The 22,025-nt window shown below is 44.5% G+C and overlaps 1 protein-coding gene across 1 annotated transcript in view; it reads right to left on the reverse strand.

Moving 5' to 3' along the window:
• The window catches only part of cpne7 (copine VII), a 224,295-nt gene extending 206,868 nt beyond the window's left edge, over nt 1-17,427 (reverse strand). The window contains exon 1 of the mRNA XM_070896982.1: nt 17,254-17,427. Coding sequence (XP_070753083.1) covers nt 17,254-17,427 — 174 coding nt within the window. The remainder of the gene's footprint in view (nt 1-17,253) is intronic.
• Between the last annotated feature and the right edge of the window lie 4,598 nt (nt 17,428-22,025).

Below are 22,025 nucleotides of genomic sequence, written 5' to 3' on the forward strand. Positions count from 1 at the left end.
AGTGTGAGACTGGAACACTATCAGTGTGGGGACAGGAACACTATCAGTGTGAGACTGGAACACTATCAGTGTGAGGCTGGAACACTATCAGTGTGAGACTGGAACACTATCAGTGTGAGACTGGAACACTATCAGTGTGAGACCAGAACAATATCAGTGTGGGACTGGAACACTCTCAGTGCGAGACTGGAACACTGTCAGTGTTGCACTGGAACACTATCAGTGTGGGGACTGGAACCCTCTCAGTGTGAGACTGGAATGCTATCAGTGTGGGACTGGAACACTATCAGTGTGTGACGAGAACACTATCAGTGTGGGGAGAGGAACACTATCAATGTGAGACTGGAACACAATCAGTGTGAGACTGGAATGCTATCATTGTGAGACTGGAATACTATCAGTGTGGGGACAGGAACACTATCAGTGTGAGACTGGAATGCTATCTGTGTGAGACTGGAACACTATCAGTGTGAGACTGGAACACTTTCAGTGTGGGGGCAGGAACACTCTCAGTGTGAGACTGGAACACTATCAGTGTGAGACTGGAACACTATCAGTGTGAGGCTGGAACACTATCAGTGTGAGACTGGAACACTCTCAGTGTGAGACTGGAATACTGTCAGTGTGAGATTGGAACACGATCAGTGTGAGACTGGAACACTATCAGTGTGGGGACTGGAACACTATTAGTGTGGGGACAGGAACACTATCAGTGAGCGACTGGAACACTATCAGTGTGAGACTGGAACACTATCAGTGTGAGACCAGAACAATATCAGTGTGGGACTGGAACACTCTCAGTGCGAGACTGGAACACTGTCAGTGTTGCACTGGAACACTATCAGTGTGGGGACTGGAACCCTCTCAGTGTGAGACTGGAATGCTATCAGTGTGGGACTGGAACACTATCAGTGTGTGACGAGAACACTATCAGTGTGGGGAGAGGAACACTATCAATGTGAGACTGGAACACAATCAGTGTGAGATTGGAATGCTATCATTGTGAGACTGGAATACTATCAGTGTGGGGACAGGAACACTATCAGTGTGAGACTGGAATGCTATCTGTGTGAGACTGGAACACTCTCAGTGTGAGAATGGAATGCTATCAGTGTGAGACTGGAACACTTTCAGTGTGGGGGCAGGAACACTCTCAGTGTGAGACTGGAACACTATCAGTGTTAGACTGGAACACTATCAGTGTGAGGCTGGAACACTATCAGTGTGAGACTGGAACACTCTCAGTGTGAGACTGGAATACTGTCAGTGTGAGACTGGAACACTGTCAGTGTTGCACTGGAACACTATCAGTGTGGGGACTGGAACACTATCAGTGTGGGGACTGGAACACTATCAGTGTGAGACTGGAACACTATCAATGTGAGACTTGAACACTATCCGTGAGGTGACTGCAACACTATCAGTGTTAGACCGGAACACTATCAGTGTTAGACTGGAACACTATCAGTGTGAGACTGGAACACTATCAGTGTGAGGCTGGAACACTCTCAGTGTGGGGACTGGAACATTATCTGTGTGAGACTGGAACACTATCAGTGTGAGACTGGAACACTATCAGTGTGGGGACTGGAACATTATCTGTGTGATACTGGAACACTATCAGTGTGAGACTCGAACACTATCCGTGAGGGGACTGCAACACTATCAGTGTTACACCGGAACACTATCAGTGTGAGACTGGAACACTATCAGTGTGGGCACAGGAACACTATCAGTGAGCGACTGGAACACTATCCGTGTGAGAATGGAACACTATCAGTGTGAGAGTTGAACACTATCAGTGTGGGGACAGGAACACTGTCAGTGTGAAACAGGAACACTATCAGTGTGAGACTGGAACACTATCAGTGTGAGACTGGAACACTATCAGTGTGGGGACTGGAACATTATCCGTGTGAGACTGGAACACTATCAGTGTGAGACTGGAACACTATCAGTGTGAGACTGGAACACTACCAGTGTGGGGACTGGAACACTATCAGTGAGTGACAGGAACACTATCAGTGTGGGGACTGGAACACTATTAGTGTGGGGACTGGAACACTATCAGTGTGAGGCTGGAACACTATCAGTGTGAGACTGGAAAACTATCAGTGTGGGGACTGGAACACTATCAGTGTGAGACTGGAACACTCTCAGTGTGAGACTGGAATGCTGTCAGTGTGAGACTGGAACACTATCAGTGTGAGACTGGAACACTATCAGTGTGGGGACATGAACACTATCACTGTGAGACTGGAACACTATCAGTGTGGGGACAGGAACACTATCAGTGAACGACTGGAAAACTATCAGTGTGGGACTGGAACACTATCAATGTGGGGACAGGAACACCATCGGTGTGAGACTGGAACACTCTCAGTGTGAGACTGGAATGCTATCAGTGTGAGACTGGAACACTTTCAGTGTGGGGACAGGAACACTCTCAGTGTGAGACTGGAACACTATCAGTGTGAGACTGGAACACTATCAGTGTGAGACTGGAACACACTCAGTGTGAGACTGGAACACTCTCAGTGTGAGACTGGAACACGATCAGTGTGAGACTGGAACACTATCAGTGTGAGACTGGAACACTATCAGTGTGGGGACAGGAACACTATCAGTGTGAGACTGGAACACTATCAGTGTGAGGCTGGAACACTATCAGTGTGAGACTGGAACACTATCAGTGTGAGACTGGAACACTCTCAGTGTGAGACTGGAATACTGTCAGTGTGAGACTGGAACACGATCAGTGTGAGACTGGAACACTATCAGTGTGGGGACAGGAACACTATCAGTGTGAGACAGGAACACTATCAGTGTGAGACTGGAACACTATCAGTTTGAGACTGGAACACTTTCAGTGTGGGGACTGGAACACTATTAGTGTGGGGACAGGAACACTATCAGTGAGCGACTGGAACACTATCACTGTGAGACTGGAACACTATCAGTGTGAGACCAGAACAATATCAGTGTGGGACTGGAACACTATCAGTGTGGGGACATGAACACTATCACTGTGAGACTGGAACACTATCAGTGTGGGGACAGGAACACTATCAGTGAACGACTGGAAAACTATCAGTGTGGGACTGGAACACTATCAATGTGGGGACAGGAACACCATCGGTGTGAGACTGGAACACTCTCAGTGTGAGACTGGAATGCTATCAGTGTGAGACTGGAACACTTTCAGTGTGGGGACAGGAACACTCTCAGTGTGAGACTGGAACACTATCAGTGTGAGACTGGAACACTATCAGTGTGAGACTGGAACACACTCAGTGTGAGACTGGAACACTCTCAGTGTGAGACTGGAACACGATCAGTGTGAGACTGGAACACTATCAGTGTGAGACTGGAACACTATCAGTGTGGGGACAGGAACACTATCAGTGTGAGACTGGAACACTATCAGTGTGAGGCTGGAACACTATCAGTGTGAGACTGGAACACTATCAGTGTGAGACTGGAACACTCTCAGTGTGAGACTGGAATACTGTCAGTGTGAGACTGGAACACGATCAGTGTGAGACTGGAACACTATCAGTGTGGGGACAGGAACACTATCAGTGTGAGACTGGAACACTATCAGTGTGAGACTGGAACACTTTCAGTGTGGGGACTGGAACACTATTAGTGTGGGGACAGGAACACTATCAGTGAGCGACTGGAACACTATCACTGTGAGACTGGAACACTATCAGTGTGAGACCGGAACAATATCAGTGTGGGACTGGAACACTATCAGTGTGGGGACAGGAACACTATCAGTGAACGACTGGAAAACTATCAGTGTGGGACTGGAACACTATCAGTGTGGGGACAGGAACACCATCAGTGTGAGACTGGAACACTCTCAGTGTGAGACTGGAATGCTATCAGTGTGGGGACAGGAACACCATCAGTGTGAGACTGGAACACTCTCAGTGTGAGACTGGAATGCTATCAGTGTGAGACTGGAACACTATCAGTGTGGGGACAGGAACACTATCAGTGTGAGACTGGAACACTCTCAGTGTGAGACTGGAATGCTATCAGTGTGAGACTGGAACACTTTCAGTGTGGGGACAGGAACACTCTCAGTGTGAGACTGGAACACTATCAGTGTGAGACTGGAACACTATCAGTGTGGGGACATGAACACTATCACTGTGAGACTGGAACACTATCAGTGTGGGGACAGGAACACTATCAGTGAACGACTGGAAAACTATCAGTGTGGGACTGGAACACTATCAGTGTGAGACTGGAACACTCTCAGTGTGAGACTGGAATACTGTCAGTGTGAGACTGGAACACGATCAGTGTGAGACTGGAACACTATCAGTGTGAGACTGGAACACTATCAGTGTGGGGACAGGAACACTATCAGTGTGAGACTGGAACACTCTCAGTGTGAGACTGGAATGCTATCAGTGTGAGACTGGAACACTTTCAGTGTGGGGACAGGAACACTCTCAGTGTGAGACTGGAACACTATCAGTGTGAGACTGGAACACTATCAGTGTGAGACTGGAACACTCTCAGTGTGAGACTGGAACACTCTCAGTGTGAGACTGGAACACGATCAGTGTGAGACTGGAACACTATCAGTGTGAGACTGGAACACTATCAGTGTGGGGACAGGAACACTATCAGTGTGAGACTGGAACACTATCAGTGTGAGGCTGGAACACTATCAATGTGAGACTGGAACACTCTCAGTGTGAGACTGGAATACTGTCAGTGTGAGACTGGAACACGATCAGTGTGAGACTGGAACACTATCAGTGTGGGGACAGGAACACTATCAGTGTGAGACTGGAACACTATCAGTGTGAGACTGGAACACTTTCAGTGTGGGGACTGGAACACTATTAGTGTGGGGACAGGAACACTATCAGTGAGCGACTGGAACACTATCAGTGTGAGACTGGAACACTATCAGTGTGAGACCAGAACAATATCAGTGTGGGACTGGAACACTATCAGTGTGAAACTGGAACACTATCAGTGTGAGACTGGAACACTATCAGTGTGAGACCAGAACAATATCAGTGTGGGACTGGAACACTATCAGTGTGAAACTGGAACACTATTAGTGTGGGGACAGGAACACTATCAGTGAACGACTGGAACACGATCAGTGTGAGACTGGAACACTATCAGTGTGAGACTGGAACACTATCAGTGTGGGGACAGGAACACTATCAGTGTGAGACTGGAACACTATCAGTGTGAGGCTGGAACACTATCAGTGTGAGACTGGAACACTCTCAGTGTGAGACTGGAATACTGTCAGTGTGAGACTGGAACACGATCAGTGTGAGACTGGAACACTATCAGTGTGAGACTGGAACACTATCAGTGTGGGGACAGGAACACTATCAGTGTGAGACTGGAACACTATCAGTGTGAGACTGGAACACTTTCAGTGTGGGGACTGGAACACTATTAGTGTGGGGACAGGAACACTATCAGTGAGCGACTGGAACACTATCAGTGTGAGACTGGAACACTATCAGTGTGGGGACAGGAACACTATCAGTGAGCGACTGGAACACTATCAGTGTGAGACTGGAACACTATCAGTGTGAGACCAGAACAATATCAGTGTGGGACTGGAACACTATCAGTGTGGGGACAGGAACACTATCAGTGAACGACTGGAACACGATCAGTGTGAGACTGGAACACTATCAGTGTGAGACTGGAACACTATCAGTGTGGGGACAGGAACACTATCAGTGTGAGACTGGAACACTATCAGTGTGAGACTGGAACACTTTCAGTGTGGGGACTGGAACACTATTAGTGTGGGGACAGGAACACTATCAGTGAGCGACTGGAACACTATCAGTGTGAGACTGGAACACTATCAGTGTGGGGACATGAACACTATCACTGTGAGACTGGAACACTCTCAGTGTGGGGACAGGAACACTATCAGTGAACGACTGGAAAACTATCAGTGTGGGACTGGAACACTATCAGTGTGGGGACAGGAACACCATCAGTGTGAGACTGGAACACTCTCAGTGTGAGACTGGAATGCTATCAGTGTGAGACTGGAACACTTTCAGTGTGGGGGCAGGAACACTCTCAGTGTGAGACTGGAACACTCTCAGTGTGAGACTGGAACACTATCAGTGTGAGGCTGGAACACTATCAGTGTGAGACTGGAACACTATCAGTGTGGGGACTGGAACACTATCAGTGTGAGACTGGAACACTCTCAGTGTGAGACTGGAATGCTGTCAGTGTGAGACTGGAACACTATCAGTGTGAGACTGGAACACTATCAGTGTGGGGACATGAACACTATCACTGTGAGACTGGAACACTATCAGTGTGGGGACAGGAACACTATCAGTGAACGACTGGAAAACTATCAGTGTGGGACTGGAACACTATCACTGTGAGACTGGAACACTATCAGTGTGGGGACAGGAACACTATCAGTGAACGACTGGAAAACTATCAGTGTGGGACTGGAACACTATCAGTGTGGGGACAGGAACACCATCAGTGTGAGACTGGAACACTCTCAGTGTGAGACTGGAATGCTATCAGTGTGAGACTGGAACACTTTCAGTGTGGGGGCAGGAACACTCTCAGTGTGAGACTGGAACACTATCAGTGTGAGACTGGAACACTATCAGTGTGAGACTGGAACACTCTCAGTGTGAGACTGGAACACTCTCCGTGTGAGACTGGAACACGATCAGTGTGAGACTGGGACACTATCAGTGTGAGACTGGAACACTATCAGTGTGGGGACAGGAACACTATCAGTGTGAGACTGGAACACTATCAGTGTGAGACTGGAACACTTTCAGTGTGGGGACTGGAACACTATTAGTGTGGGGACAGGAACACTATCAGTGAGCGACTGGAACACTATCAGTGTGAGACTGGAACACTATCAGTGTGGGGACATGAACACTATCACTGTGAGACTGGAACACTATCAGTGTGGGGACAGGAACACTATCAGTGAACGACTGGAAAACTATCAGTGTGGGACTGGAACACTATCAGTGTGGGGACAGGAACACCATCAGTGTGAGACTGGAACACTCTCAGTGTGAGACTGGAATGCTATCAGTGTGAGACTGGAACACTTTCAGTGTGGGGGCAGGAACACTCTCAGTGTGAGACTGGAACACTATCAGTGTGAGACTGGAACACTATCAGTGTGAGGCTGGAACACTATCAGTGTGAGACTGGAACACTCTCAGTGTGAGACTGGAACACTCTCAGTGTGAGACTGGAACACTATCAGTGTGAGGCTGGAACACTATCAGTGTGAGACTGGAACACTCTCAGTGTGAGACTGGAATACTGTCAGTGTGAGACTGGAACACAATCAGTGTGAGACTGGAACACTCTCAGTGTGAGACTGGAACACTATCAGTGTGGGGACAGGAACACTATCAGTGTGAGACTGGAACACTTTCAGTGTGGGGACTGGAACACTATTAGTGTGGGGACAGGAACACTATCAGTGAGCGACTGGAACACTATCAGTGTGAGACTGGAACACTATCAGTGTGAGACCAGAACAATATCAGTGTGGGACTGGAACACTCTCAGTGCGAGACTGGAACACTGTCAGTGTTGCACTGGAACACTATCAGTGTGGGGACTGGAACCCTCTCAGTGTGAGACTGGAATGCTATCAGTGTGGGACTGGAACACTATCAGTGTGTGACGAGAACACTATCAGTGTGGGGAGAGGAACACTATCAATGTGAGACTGGAACACAATCAGTGTGAGACTGGAATGCTATCATTGTGAGACTGGAATACTATCAGTGTGGGGACAGGAACACTATCAGTGTGAGACTGGAATGCTATCTGTGTGAGACTGGAACACTATCAGTGTGGGGACAGGAACACTATCAGTGTGAAACTGGAACATTATCCGTGTGAGACTGGAACACTATCAGTGTGAGACTGGAACACTATCAGTGTGGGGACTGGAACACTATTAGTGTGGGGACAGGAACACTATCAGTGAGCGACTGGAACACTATCAGTGTGAGACTGGAACACTATGAGTGTGGGGACTGGAACACTATTAGTGTGGGGACATGAACACTATCAGTGAGCGACAGGAACACTATCAGTGTGGGGACTGGAACACTATTAGTGTGGGGACAGGAACACTATCAGTGAGCGACTGGAACACTATCAGTGTGGGGGCTGGAACACCATCAGTGTGAGACTGGAACACTATCAGTGTGAGACTGGAGCACTATCAGTGTGGGGACTGGAACACTATCAGTGTGAGGCTGGAACACTATCAGTGTGAGACTGGAACACTATCAGTGTGGGGACTGGAACACTATCAGTGTGAGACTGGAACACTATCAGTGTGAGACTGGAACACTCTCAGTGTGAGACTGGAATGCTGTCAGTGTGAGACTGGAACACTATCAGTGTGAGACTGGAACACTATCAGTGTGGGGACAGGAATACTATCAGTGTGAGACTGGAACACTATCAGTGTGAGACTGGAACACTATCAGTGTGGGCACTGGAACACTATTTGTGTGGGGACAGGAACACTATCAGTGAGCGACTGGAACACTATCAGTGTGAGACTGGAACACTATCAGTGTGAGACCAGAACAATATCAGTGTGGGGACTGGAACACTCTCAGTGTGAAACTGGAACACTATCAGTGTTGCACTGGAACACTATCAGTGTGTGACGAGAACACTATCAGTGTGAGACTTGAACACTATCAGTGTGGGGACAGAAACACTATCAGTATGAAACATGAAGACTATCAGTGTGAGACTGGAACACTATCAGTGTGGGGAGAGGAACACTATCAGTGTGTGACTGGAACACTATCTCTGTGGGGACCGGAACACTATCAGAGTGAGGAGAGGAAAACTCCCAGTGTGAGACTGGAACACTATCAGTGTGAGACTGGAACACTATAAGTGTGGGCCTGGAATACTATCAGTGTGAGACTGGAGCATTCTCAGTTTGATACTGGAACACTCGCAGTGAGACTGGAACACAATCAGTGTGGGAACTGGAACACGATCATTGTGAGACTGGAACACGATCAGTGTGTGACTGGAACACGATGAGTGTGGGGACTAGAACACTCTCAGTGAGGGGACTGGAACTCTTTCAGTGTGAGACTGGAACACTATCAGTGTGGAGACTGGAACCCTCTCAGTATGAGACTGGAACACTATCAGTGTGAGACTAGAACACTCTCAGTGAGGGGACCGGAACACTATCAGTGTGAGTCTGGAACAGTATCTGTGTGAGACTGGAACACTATCAGTGTGGGACTGGAACACTATCAGTGTGAGACTGGAACACTATCAGTGAGGGACAGGAACACTATCAGTGTGAGACTAGAACAATATCAGTGTGAGACTGGAACACTATCAGTGAGGAGACTGCAACACTATCAGTGTGAGACTGGAACACTATCAGTGTGAGACTAGAACACTATCAGTGTGGGGAGAGGAACACTATCAGTGTGTGACTGGAACACTATCTCTGTGGGGACCGGAACACTATCAGAGTGAGGAGAGGAAAACTCCCAGTGTGAGACTGGAACACTATCAGTGTGAGACTGGAACACTATAAGTGTGGGCCTGGAACAATATCTTTGTGAGACTAGAACACTATCAGTGTGAGACTGGAACACGATCAGTGTGAGACTGGAATACTATCAGTGTGAGACTGGAGCATTCTCAGTTTGATACTGGAACACTCGCAGTGAGACTGGAACACAATCAGTGTGGGAACTGGAACACGATCATTGTGAGACTGGAACACGATCAGTGTGTGACTGGAACACGATGAGTGTGGGGACTAGAACACTCTCAGTGAGGGGACTGGAACTCTTTCAGTGTGAGACTGGAACACTATCAGTGTGGAGACTGGAACCCTCTCAGTATGAGACTGGAACACTATCAGTGTGAGACTAGAACACTCTCAGTGAGGGGACCGGAACACTATCAGTGTGAGTCTTGAACACTATCAGTGTGGGACTGGAACACTCTCAGTGTGAGACTGGAACACTCTCAGTGTGAGACTGGAATACAATCAGAGTGAGACTGGAATACTATCAGTGTGAGACTGGAACACTATCAGTGTGGGGACAGGAACACTATCAATGTTGGGATAGGAACACTATCAGTGTGCAGACTGGAACAGTATCAGTGCTAGACCGGAGCACTATCAGTGTGAGACCGGGACACTATCAGTGTGAGACTGGAACACTATCAGTGAGGGGACTGCAACACTATCAGTGTGAGACTGGAACACTATCGGTGCGGGCACTGGAACACTATCAATGTGAAACAGGAACACTATCAGTGTGAGACTGGAACACTATCAGTGAGGGGCCTGCAACACTATCAGTGTGAGACTGGAACACTATCGGTGTGGGCACTGGAGCACTATCAGTGTGAGACGAGAACACTATCAGTGTGAGACTGGAACACTATCAGTGTGGGACTGGAACACTATCAATGTGGGACTGGAAAATTATCAGTGTGAGACTCCAACACTCTCATAGTGAGACTGGAATGCTATCAGTGTGAGACTGGAACACGATCAGTGTGAGACTGGAACACTCTCAGTGTGGGGACTGGTACACTATCAGTGTGGGACTGGAATACTATCAGTGTGAGACTGGAACACTATCAGTGTGGGACAGGAACACTATCAGTGTGAGACTGAACACTTTCAGTGTGGGATAGGAACACTCTCAGTGTGAGACCGGAACACTAGCAGTGTGTGACCAGAACACTATCAGTGTGAGACTGGAACACTGTCAGTGTGGGGACTGGAACATTATCAGTGCGGGGACTGGAACACGATCATTGTGAGACTGGAACACGATCAGTGTGTGACTGGAACACGATCAATGTGGGGACTGGAACACTACCAGTGTGGGGACTGGAACACTATCAGTATGGGGTCTGGAAAACTATCAGTGTGAGACTGGAACACTGCCAGTGTGGGGACTGGAACACTGCCAGTGTGGGGACTGGAACACTGCCAGTGTGGGGACTGGAACACTACCAGTGTGGGGACTGGAACACTATCAGTGTGGGGACTGGAACACTATCAGTGAGGGACAGGAACACTATCAGTGTGAGACTAGAACAATATCAGTGTGAGACTGGAAAACTATCAGTGAGGAGACTGCAACACTATCAGTGTGAGACTGGAACACTATCAGTGTGAGACTAGAACACTATCAGTGTGGGGAGAGGAACACTATCAGTGTGTGACTGGAACACTATCTCTGTGGCGACCGGAACACTATCAGAGTGAGGAGAGGAAAACTCCCAGTGTGAGACTGGAACACTATCAGTGTGAGACTGGAACACTATAAGTGTGGGCCTGGAACAATATCTTTGTGAGACTAGAACACTATCAGTGTGAGACTGGAACACGATCAGTGTGAGACTGGAATACTATCAGTGTGAGACTGGAGCATTCTCAGTTTGATACTGGAACACTCGCAGTGAGACTGGAACACAATCAGTGTGGGAACTGGAACACGATCATTGTGAGACTGGAACACGATCAGTGTGTGACTGGAACACGATGAGTGTGGGGACTAGAACACTCTCAGTGAGGGGACTGGAATTCTTTCAGTGTGAGACTGGAACACTATCAGTGTGGAGACTGGAACCCTCTCAGTATGAGACTGGAACACTATCAGTGTGAGACTAGAACACTCTCAGTGAGGGGACCGGAACACTATCAATGTGAGTCTTGAACACTATCAGTGTGGGACTGGAACACTCTCAGTGTGAGACTGGAACACTCTCAGTGTGAGACTGGAACACTCTCAGTGTGAGACTGGAATACTATCAGTGTGAGACTGGAACACTATCAGTGTGGGGACAGGAACACTATCAATGTTGGGACAGGAACACTATCAGTGTGCAGACTGGAACAGTATCAGTGCTAGACCGGAGCACTATCAGTGTGAGACCGGGACACTATCAGTGTGAGACTGGAACACTATCAGTGAGGGGACTGCAACACTATCAGTGTGAGACTGGAACACTATCGGTGCGGGCACTGGAACACTATCAATGTGAAACAGGAACACTATCAGTGTGAGACTGGAACACTATCAGTGAGGGGCCTGCAACACTATCAGTGTGAGACTGGAACACTATCGGTGTGGGCACTGGAGCACTATCAGTGTGAGACGAGAACACTATCAGTGTGAGACTGGAACACTATCAGTGTGGGACTGGAACACTATCAATGTGGGACTGGAAAATTATCAGTGTGAGACTCGAACACTCTCATAGTGAGACTGGAATGCTATCAGTGTGAGACTGGAACACGATCAGTGTGAGACTGGAACACTCTCAGTGTGGGGACTGGTACACTATCAGTGTGAGACTGAACACTTTCAGTGTGGGATAGGAACACTCTCAGTGTGAGACCGGAACACTAGCAGTGTGTGACCAGAACACTATCAGTGTGAGACTGGAACTCTATCAGTGTGAGACTGGAACACTGTCAGTGTGGGGACTGGAACATTATCAATGTGGGGACTGGAACACGATCATTGTGAGACTGGAACACGATCAGTGTGTGACTGGAACACGATCAATGTGGGGACTGGAACACTACCAGTGTGGGGACTGGAACACTATCAGTATGGGGTCTGGAAAACTATCAGTGTGAGACTGAAACACTATCAGTGTGAGACTGGAACACTATCAGAGTGAAACTGGAACACTATCAGTGTGGGGACTGGAACACTATCAGTGTGGGGACTGGAACAAAAAGATTTTTTCTGCATCGGCCTTTTCCACCTTTGAGGGACAAAAGTGTGAGGTCATCCACTTTGATTCTAAGAAAGATAGATCAGAGTATTTTCTAAATGGCGAGAAGCCAGGAACTGCGACAGAGCCGAGAGATATAGAGGAACACTATAAGTGTGGGCCTGGAACAATATCTTTGTGAGACTAGAACACTATCAGTGTGAGACTGGAACACGATCAGTGTGAGACTGGAATACTATCAGTGTGAGACTGGAGCATTCTCAGTTTGATACTGGAACACTCGCAGTGAGACTGGAACACAATCAGTGTGGGAACTGGAACACGATCATTGTGAGACTGGAACACGATCAGTGTGTGACTGGAACACGATGAGTGTGGGGACTAGAACACTCTCAGTGAGGGGACTGGAACTCTTTCAGTGTGAGACTGGAACACTATCAGTGTGGAGACTGGAACCCTCTCAGTATGAGACTGGAACACTATCAGTGTGAGACTAGAACACTCTCAGTGAGGGGACCGGAACACTATCAATGTGAGTCTTGAACACTATCAGTGTGGGACTGGAACACTCTCAGTGTGAGACTGGAACACTCTCAGTGTGAGACTGGAACACTCTCAGTGTGAGACTGGAACACTCTCAGTGTGAGACTGGAATACTATCAGTGTGAGACTGGAACACTATCAGTGTGGGGACAGGAACACTATCAATGTTGGGACAGGAACACTATCAGTGTGCAGACTGGAACAGTATCAGTGCTAGACCGGAGCACTATCAGTGTGAGACCGGGACACTATCAGTGTGAGACTGGAACACTATCAGTGAGGGGACTGCAACACTATCAGTGTGAGACTGGAACACTATCGGTGCGGGCACTGGAACACTATCAATGTGAAACAGGAACACTATCAGTGTGAGACTGGAACACTATCAGTGAGGGGCCTGCAACACTATCAGTGTGAGACTGGAACACTATCGGTGTGGGCACTGGAGCACTATCAGTGTGAGACGAGAACACTATCAGTGTGAGACTGGAACACTATCAGTGTGGGACTGGAACACTATCAATGTGGGACTGGAAAATTATCAGTGTGAGACTCGAACACTCTCATAGTGAGACTGGAATGCTATCAGTGTGAGACTGGAACACGATCAGTGTGAGACTGGAACACTCTCAGTGTGGGGACTGGTACACTATCAGTGTGAGACTGAACACTTTCAGTGTGGGATAGGAACACTCTCAGTGTGAGACCGGAACACTAGCAGTGTGTGACCAGAACACTATCAGTGTGAGACTGGAACTCTATCAGTGTGAGACTGGAACACTGTCAGTGTGGGGACTGGAACATTATCAATGTGGGGACTGGAACACGATCATTGTGAGACTGGAACACGATCAGTGTGTGACTGGAACACGATCAATGTGGGGACTGGAACACTACCAGTGTGGGGACTGGAACACTATCAGTATGGGGTCTGGAAAACTATCAGTGTGAGACTGGAACACTGCCAGTGTGGGGACTGGAACACTACCAGTGTGGGGACTGGAACACTATCAGTGTGGGGACTGGAACACTATCAGTGTGGGTACTGGAACACTATCAGTGTGAGGACTGGAACACTATCAGTGTGAGACTGGAACACTATCAGTGTGGGGACTGGAACACTATCAGCGTGAGACTGGAACACTCTCAGTGTGAAACTGGCACACTATCAATGTGAGACTGGCACACTATCGGTATGGCGAATGGAACACTATCAGTGTGGGAACAAGAACACTGTCAGTGTGAGACTGGAACACTTTCAGTGAGGCGACTGGAACACTTTTCGTGTGGGACTGGAGCACTATCAGTTTGGGGACTGGAACACTATCAGTGTGAGACTGAAACACTATCAGTGTGAGACTGGAACACTATCAGAGTGAAACTGGAACACTATCAGTGTGAGACTGGAACACTATCAGTGTGGGGACTGGAACAAAAAGATTTTTTCTGCATCGGCCTTTTCCACCTTTGAGGGACAAAAGTGTGAGGTCATCCACTTTGATTCTAAGAAAGATAGATCAGAGTATTTTCTAAATGGCGAGAAGCCAGGAACTGCGACAGAGCCGAGAGATATAGAGGTCCTTGTACAGAAATCAATAAAAACTACTGGACTGTTACAAAAAATAACTTCAAACTCTAATGGAATGTTAAACTTTTTCTCAAGGAGGCTGGAAATGAGGTGTGGAAGTTATGTTACCGTTGTATAAAGCTCTGGTTAGATCATATTTGGAGTACTGTATTCAGTTCTGGATACTGCCTCTCAGGAACAATGTATTCTCTTTGGAGGGGATGCAGCACAGAATCACTAGAATTATACCAAGGCTGCAAGGTTAAATGATGAGGACAGGTCGCATTGACTTGGATTGTATTCTCTTGAGTATAGAAGATTAAGCAGTAATCTAATTGAGGTGTTTAAGATGGTTAAATGATTTGAAAGTATAGAAAAGAAGAATCTATTTCTTTTGATGGGGGAGTCCAGAACAAGGGGGCATAAGCTTAAAAATTTGAGCTAAGCCACTCAGTGGTGATGTCAGAGTGCAAGTCTGCACACAAAGCATAGTGGAAATCTTGAACTCTCACCCAAAGTGGTGCTGAGGCTAGGCCAATTGAAAATGTAAAAATTCAGATTGATAGGTTTTTGTTCAGTAAGGGTGTTAAGTGATATGGAACGAAGGCGGCTAAATGGAGTTGAGATACAGACCAGCCATGAACTAATTGAATGTTGGTACAGACTCGAGGGGCTGAATGGTCTACTCCTGTTCCTATGATCTTGTGTTCCTAAGCTATTTCTTTTAGGTCAGATTGCTCCACTCCTCTTTCACATCTGAAGTCAATTCCTGTTAACAGCATGTTCAATTTTCAATAAAAAGTGAAAACCTAGCTCATAAAAGGAGAATGTTGCTTGGTGAATATGTTCAATGTGAATAATTTAACCACTTACATGTCTTATAAAGAAAAGAGACAGAAATTCCATTAATACAGCGCCTTTCACAACCTCTGGATGACTTGAAGTGCTTCACAGCCAATCAAGTACTTCTGAAGTTTAATCAATGTTGTAATATTGCCTTAGCTTTAAAAAGATTGCTTTTTGACCTATCTTTTCACTCTACTTCTAAAGCAACTTTTTCTTTTTATTCTCTACTGACATGTTCTTAGTTAATGTATCCCCTCGGTACCATTAAGAACCATAGTTACCCTGTGAATACACTGCTTGCGAGCTATTTCTTTTCTTTGTAACCAAGTCACTGATATATTCTCAGGTAACCAGCAATAACATTTGTCAGGAGTTCATTTCACAAGAATAAGATGGATCCAATTGGCATTTACACAGATTAACTATATAGTTCTTAATGGCAGCCAGGGGACACACTCCATAACGATTCCCCTGCCTGATGTCAGAAAAGTGCATTTAACTTGTGTCTGCTTGAATTAAATGTTAGACAGCCATAACTTCACCAAGGAGCCTTGATAAGAGGTTTATTCTGGTAGATGAAAGTGTTTCATCTTTCACTAAGTTGTAGAACTCATTGGGGGATAAGTTAGAATGAAAACACTTTCCTATAATTGTAATCTGCTGCAATAGGAATTGCTGTAATCAGGAATTGACTTTGTGTTGTTCCAGCTGATCTGACATTGTTTAGTTGGGGTAAATTGTTCTTAAGCCACCCTGTTAAGACAAGTAGCCTGTGAAATATGGTACAGTGCAGTAATTTTTCAAAATCAAAGCAACCTACATTAGATAGTTAATAGTTATACACTCGATATGTAGGCGAGTCTCTAAAATCACTTTACATTATTAATGGCAAAGTACAGGATTACAATTTCCTGCACATCAAATGTCACCAGCTTCAGTGGATTGTGGGGAAATGCTAAGTATAGAAATAATAGAATAGTTGAAATTACAACAGATAAGGAGGCCACTCAATACATCGTTCCTATACAGGAGCTAGCTCATCAATGGAGCTGTCTATTCTAATCCTATTTTCCTGACTTTTTCCCTCATACCCTTTATATTCTCCTGCAGAATCATACAAAAGTACAAGGAAGGCAATGCATTCAGACAAAGTGTTTCCCATATTGAGGGAGAGGATGTTGAATGGTGCGTCAACCAGCACCAGTCTCGTATACCCTGTGGCACTCAGGCATTGAAAGAAGAACTTGTAGTCATACAGTGCCTTTTACATCCTCAGGATGTACTGATGTGTTTCATAGCCAATGAATTGGCAAGGTCTACCTGCTATCTTAACCGGGAATGTTATATCAGATCTCTGTGCACATCTATCTTTTTCCAGCTGTTTTAAAAGGAAACAGAACTCATGATCCACCTTGTTTGAATCAGTTGTGCTGACTTTTCACATAAACACACATGCACAAACATAACCAGTCATGTCATATCTATTGACCGTCACCTACCTCCACCCAATGTCCCTGAGACTGCATCATAAGTACCACAGATGGGTCAGATTTATTGAGAGTATCTCTGTCCAGCAAAGCTTTGCAGGAAACACGTAGCTCCACCTTGGCTACACAGGGAGCTGTAACAACACCCAGTGGACTTGGAGACACCCTGCCTGTGAGCTCAGTCATCTCTGCACCAAGACCTGTCTGAGAACCCAGCAGCAAGGAAATGTTACTGGGAGGACCTTAACAAGAGACTGGATGAGCTCTTCACCAAGACACTAACACTAGAAAACCAGCACTGTGGATTTGTATTGGACGTTGCACCAAGGGCAACAGTTATAAAGCTGCTTGATGGTGTGAAGGTGATAGAGATTATTTTGGTGGAATCAATTTCTGTCCTTTCTAGGATCCTCCAATCCAGGCTTTGCTAATACTTTGATTCTTTCATCTTCAGTGTCCAAGAATAAACTAAAGGCAGTAAGCAATCCTTTTAGACAATGCAGCGCCAAAGCCCTCATCAAAAGCACCTGAAAACAAATCAAGCAAAAGTTTGTTGTAATAAATCTCACTTTCCATAGAGTTTTGAAATTTTTTAAGTCATTTAATTGAGATTAACAGTAACAACCACAGTACATTAACTGTAGTTTCTTCAATAAAGTCCATTCCTTCGGTAATTGTTTACATAATCTATTCAGTCCTGGTGTTAGATTTCAGAATATTTAAGCATCTAATTTGTTTTAGCTGGAAAAACTAAAATAAGCAAAGGAAATAAATAAGAGAAATAATGAAAAAAGAAGATAACACTGGCATTAACGTTAACAAAACTAGAAAAAAGACAAATAACCCCATTTAAGCAAATGTCTTCCATGTGTCATTCTGAAACATAGTTGACTATCTAGATGAATAAATGTTTGATGTTTCTGTTGTGAGATTAATACTATATACACTCAATCATTGCTTTCATCAGACCACTTCCTGCATTCATTTTGATATATAGAATTCCAACGCGTAAAATTACCTCCCATTTGCTTCCGTTGTATAGAACTCCAAACACAAATCATTTCCCATTAATTCCTGTTATCTATATTTACAATGTATCAAGTCATCCACCTTAATTTCCTATTATCTATATTTTCAAGGTATCAAATTATATTTAATTCATTGTCATTATCTAATTTTCTTCAGATATTAAAGTTTTGCGGTCCTTGCTCTTCAGATGGCGCACTGCAAATGTCACACTACAACTATCACACTTCAGACATCGCAATGTGCTACAAATACAAAACAAAAAATACTGTCATTTCCTCTTGGTTTTTCCGACATAAGGGAGGACCCAAAGATTTAAATTCATCTATCAATCTACAATATGCTTCAAAAGAATTAGTCTATAATTAACCACAAGACATCCCTATTTACGGTTATTAGATTGTGTAGCCTTAAAAGTACACAAATCCACCTTAATAACAATAATATTGTGCATTGCATGGTATAATGCTCCTATCCCTATAAAAATATAATCTCTAATTTACTGTGAGCAGGCCAGAGCAATGCCAGGAGAGATTCACTAGTAAGGATATAAACTGGTGAATAAAAACAGCAATTCAGTCTTTCAAGCTAATTCCTGTCAGTCTGTAAACAAATTTGTCTTATAATGCACTCTAGCCCATTTAATCTCCTGATGGGAGTGATAAATCAGAGGTAAAACTTCATAGAAGGTTGTGCGGTTCATCCCTGACCTCTGAAGGCAATCAAACAAAGCTCCAGGATATAAACCAATATGATTAAACACTAATCGGCTGCAGGCACTAATGACAGTTCCATGGTCCCAGTGATCATCTAGTTCTATACTGATCCAGCTTTTTATATTAAAAAGCCAACTGACCTAACATTAATTACTTTTGCTAGTATCAGTCCATATGTCCATTACTTGGTGAAAACAGTGTTTGCCAATCTTTAATCTTTTTTCAAAACTTGTTAATGTTGTACCTGTCCTCTATTGTTACAAAGATGGGAGGAAAAGCAATGTGTGAGGAGGACACAAAAAATCTGCAAAAGGACATACAGACTAAGTGAATGGGCAAAAATTTGGCAGATGGAGTATAATGTTGGAAAATGTGAGGTCATACACTTTGGCAGAAAAAAATCAAAGAGCAAGTTATTATTTAAATGGAGAAAGATTGCAAAGTGCCGCAGTACAGCAGGACCTGTGGGGTACTTGTGCATGAAACACAAAAGGATAGTATGCAGGCACAGCAAGTGATCAGAAAGGCCAATAGTATCTTGGCCTTTATTGCAAAGGGGATGGAGTAAAAAAAAGCAGGGAAGTCTTGCTACAGCTATATAAGGTATTGGTGAGGCCACACCTGGAATACTGCGTGCAGTTTTCGTTTCCATATTTACGAAAGGATATACTTGCTTTGGAGGCAGTTCAGAGAAGGTTCACTAGGTTGATTCCGGGGATCAGGGGTTTGACTTATTAGGGAAGGTTGAGTAGGTTGGGCCTCTACTCATTGGAATTCAGAAGAATGAGAGGTGATCTTATCGAAACATATAAGATTATGAGGGAGCTTGACAAGGTGGATGCAGAGAGGATGTTTCCACTGATGGGGGAGACTAGAACTAGAGGGCATGATCTTAGAATAAGGGACTGCTCATTTAAAACAGAGATGAGGAGAAATTTCTTCTCTCAGTGGGTTGTAAATCTGTGGAATTCGCTGTCTCAGAGAGCTGTGGAATCTGGGACATTGAATAAATTTAAGACAGAAATAGACAGTTTCTTAAACGATAAGGGGATAAGGGGTTATGGGGAGCAGGCGGGGAAGTGGAGCTGAGTCCATGATCAGATCAGCCATGATCTTATTGAATGACGAAGCAGGCTTAAGGGGCCGTATGGCCTGCTCCTATTTCTTATGTTCTTATGTTCTTATTGTTGTAAGTGCAATCTAAGCTAAATGTATTACATTATCCATGTTCTCACCATTTTAAAGATCTTCTCCCCTCACAATCGTTTGGAGACACTCTTCATAACTAAGTTCTAAGTCTCAGATCATCAATTTTGTTCTTCCCTGAATCTAAACCAATCCATCAATGTAATTTTGAAGGTTTCATGCCAAGTACTCCACACTATTCTATGTCTGATATGATCAATGACTAGCACAAAGTTAAAGTGAATGTTTCTACTTTTGGTCAACTCCCTGTGATGCATTCCTATACATGATAAATGTTGCCGATAAAGTCTCACATTAACTAGGTTCTTTCAGTGAATGATCAACAATCGTACAGAAATCCTTTTCCATATTAGCTAATTTGGAAATGAGCATATGGCTCACAATTCTTCTCTATCCATACACATTACACTAATACAAATTAAAATGAATCTGCCATTCCTTAATTTTAGATTTTGATATGTCCATCCAATTTTCTTATTATTGAACAACTGGTTGGCTTGCTGGGCCATTTCAGGGGGCATTAATTAGTAAATAATATAGTGTTGGTCTGGAGTCAACTGTAGGCCAGGCCAGGTAAGATATTTGTTTTTATGACAATCCATAAGCTTTCATTTTTTTTCAGATTATCAGATTTACTGATTTCAATTTCATAATTTGCCACAGTGGGATTTGAACTTGTGATGACTGAGTAGCTTGTTCAGTATTATAATCACTAGGCTACCCTATCCTTTAAAGAGTAGGGAGTTCTGGCCAATATTCCTGCTAATGCCAATAAAACAGATAAACTGAATGTTTCTGTCACTTGCTTCTTGTGGGACTTTGCTGAGTGCAAATTGAATGTAATTTATTGGAGGTGACATGCTTTGTGATGTCCTGAGGATGTATATGGTGGTATTTTAATTCTATAATAGACTTTCTCGCAACACAAGAAAGCTTTCTCGATATGCAACTTAAAATTTTAAATATTATTAGAAAACTTATTAATAAGTGCATTAATTTAATACAATTTACAAATACATTAAGATTCATTAGAAAATAAGCTATTCTGTTTAATTCTGCAATTTTCAGTCCTCTATGGAACTTGATGGATAGGAATTATATTGTGAGCATAAATGTATTGGCAGGTTATGCAAATTAAATCTTTCTTTCTTTCTTGGCTTTCTTGGTTAAGAAATAGACTTCATTGTAATACAAAATGATAGTTCCTATTACTTCCAAATGTTAGAGTATTTTCTGTATGCTATTTGTATGGCTTATTTATGCTTTATACTAATAACTTAAGAAGGGTGGGTGAGATAAACCAGGAAAGTCTAACATCTGTTGTGGGGAAGTTACTAGAAACTATTATTAGGGACAGAGTGGCTGAGAACTTGGACAAATATGAACTGATCAGAGAGAGCCAGCATAGATTTGTAAAGGGTAAGTCATGCCAAACTAACCTAGTTGAATTTTTTGAGGAGGTCACTAACATGGTAGCTAAGGGAGTGTCTATGGATTTTATTTATGCAGACTTCAAGAAGACATTTGATAAGGCTCCACTCAAGAGACTGTTAGGACAAATGGAAGTGCAAAGAACTGGAGACAAGCTTTTGACATAGGTAGAGAATTGGTTAGGAGGTAGGAGACAGAGTAGGGAAATGGGTATCTGTAACTTATCCAACCATAGTTCACATCTTTCTGAAGTACAAAATTATTCTAAAATTGGTTGATTTGAACAGGCTTGTCCAGGCCAAAACCAAACTTTATTACATAAACTATAGCAGGCAATGTATATTTCTGTATGTATATTTCTGTATGTTGTAGGGCTGCAGAATCTATACTGCATTTCAGCACAGA

The sequence above is a fragment of the Pristiophorus japonicus genome, chromosome 13, assembly GCF_044704955.1.
Source record: "Pristiophorus japonicus isolate sPriJap1 chromosome 13, sPriJap1.hap1, whole genome shotgun sequence".
Lineage (NCBI taxonomy): Eukaryota > Metazoa > Chordata > Chondrichthyes > Pristiophoridae > Pristiophorus > Pristiophorus japonicus.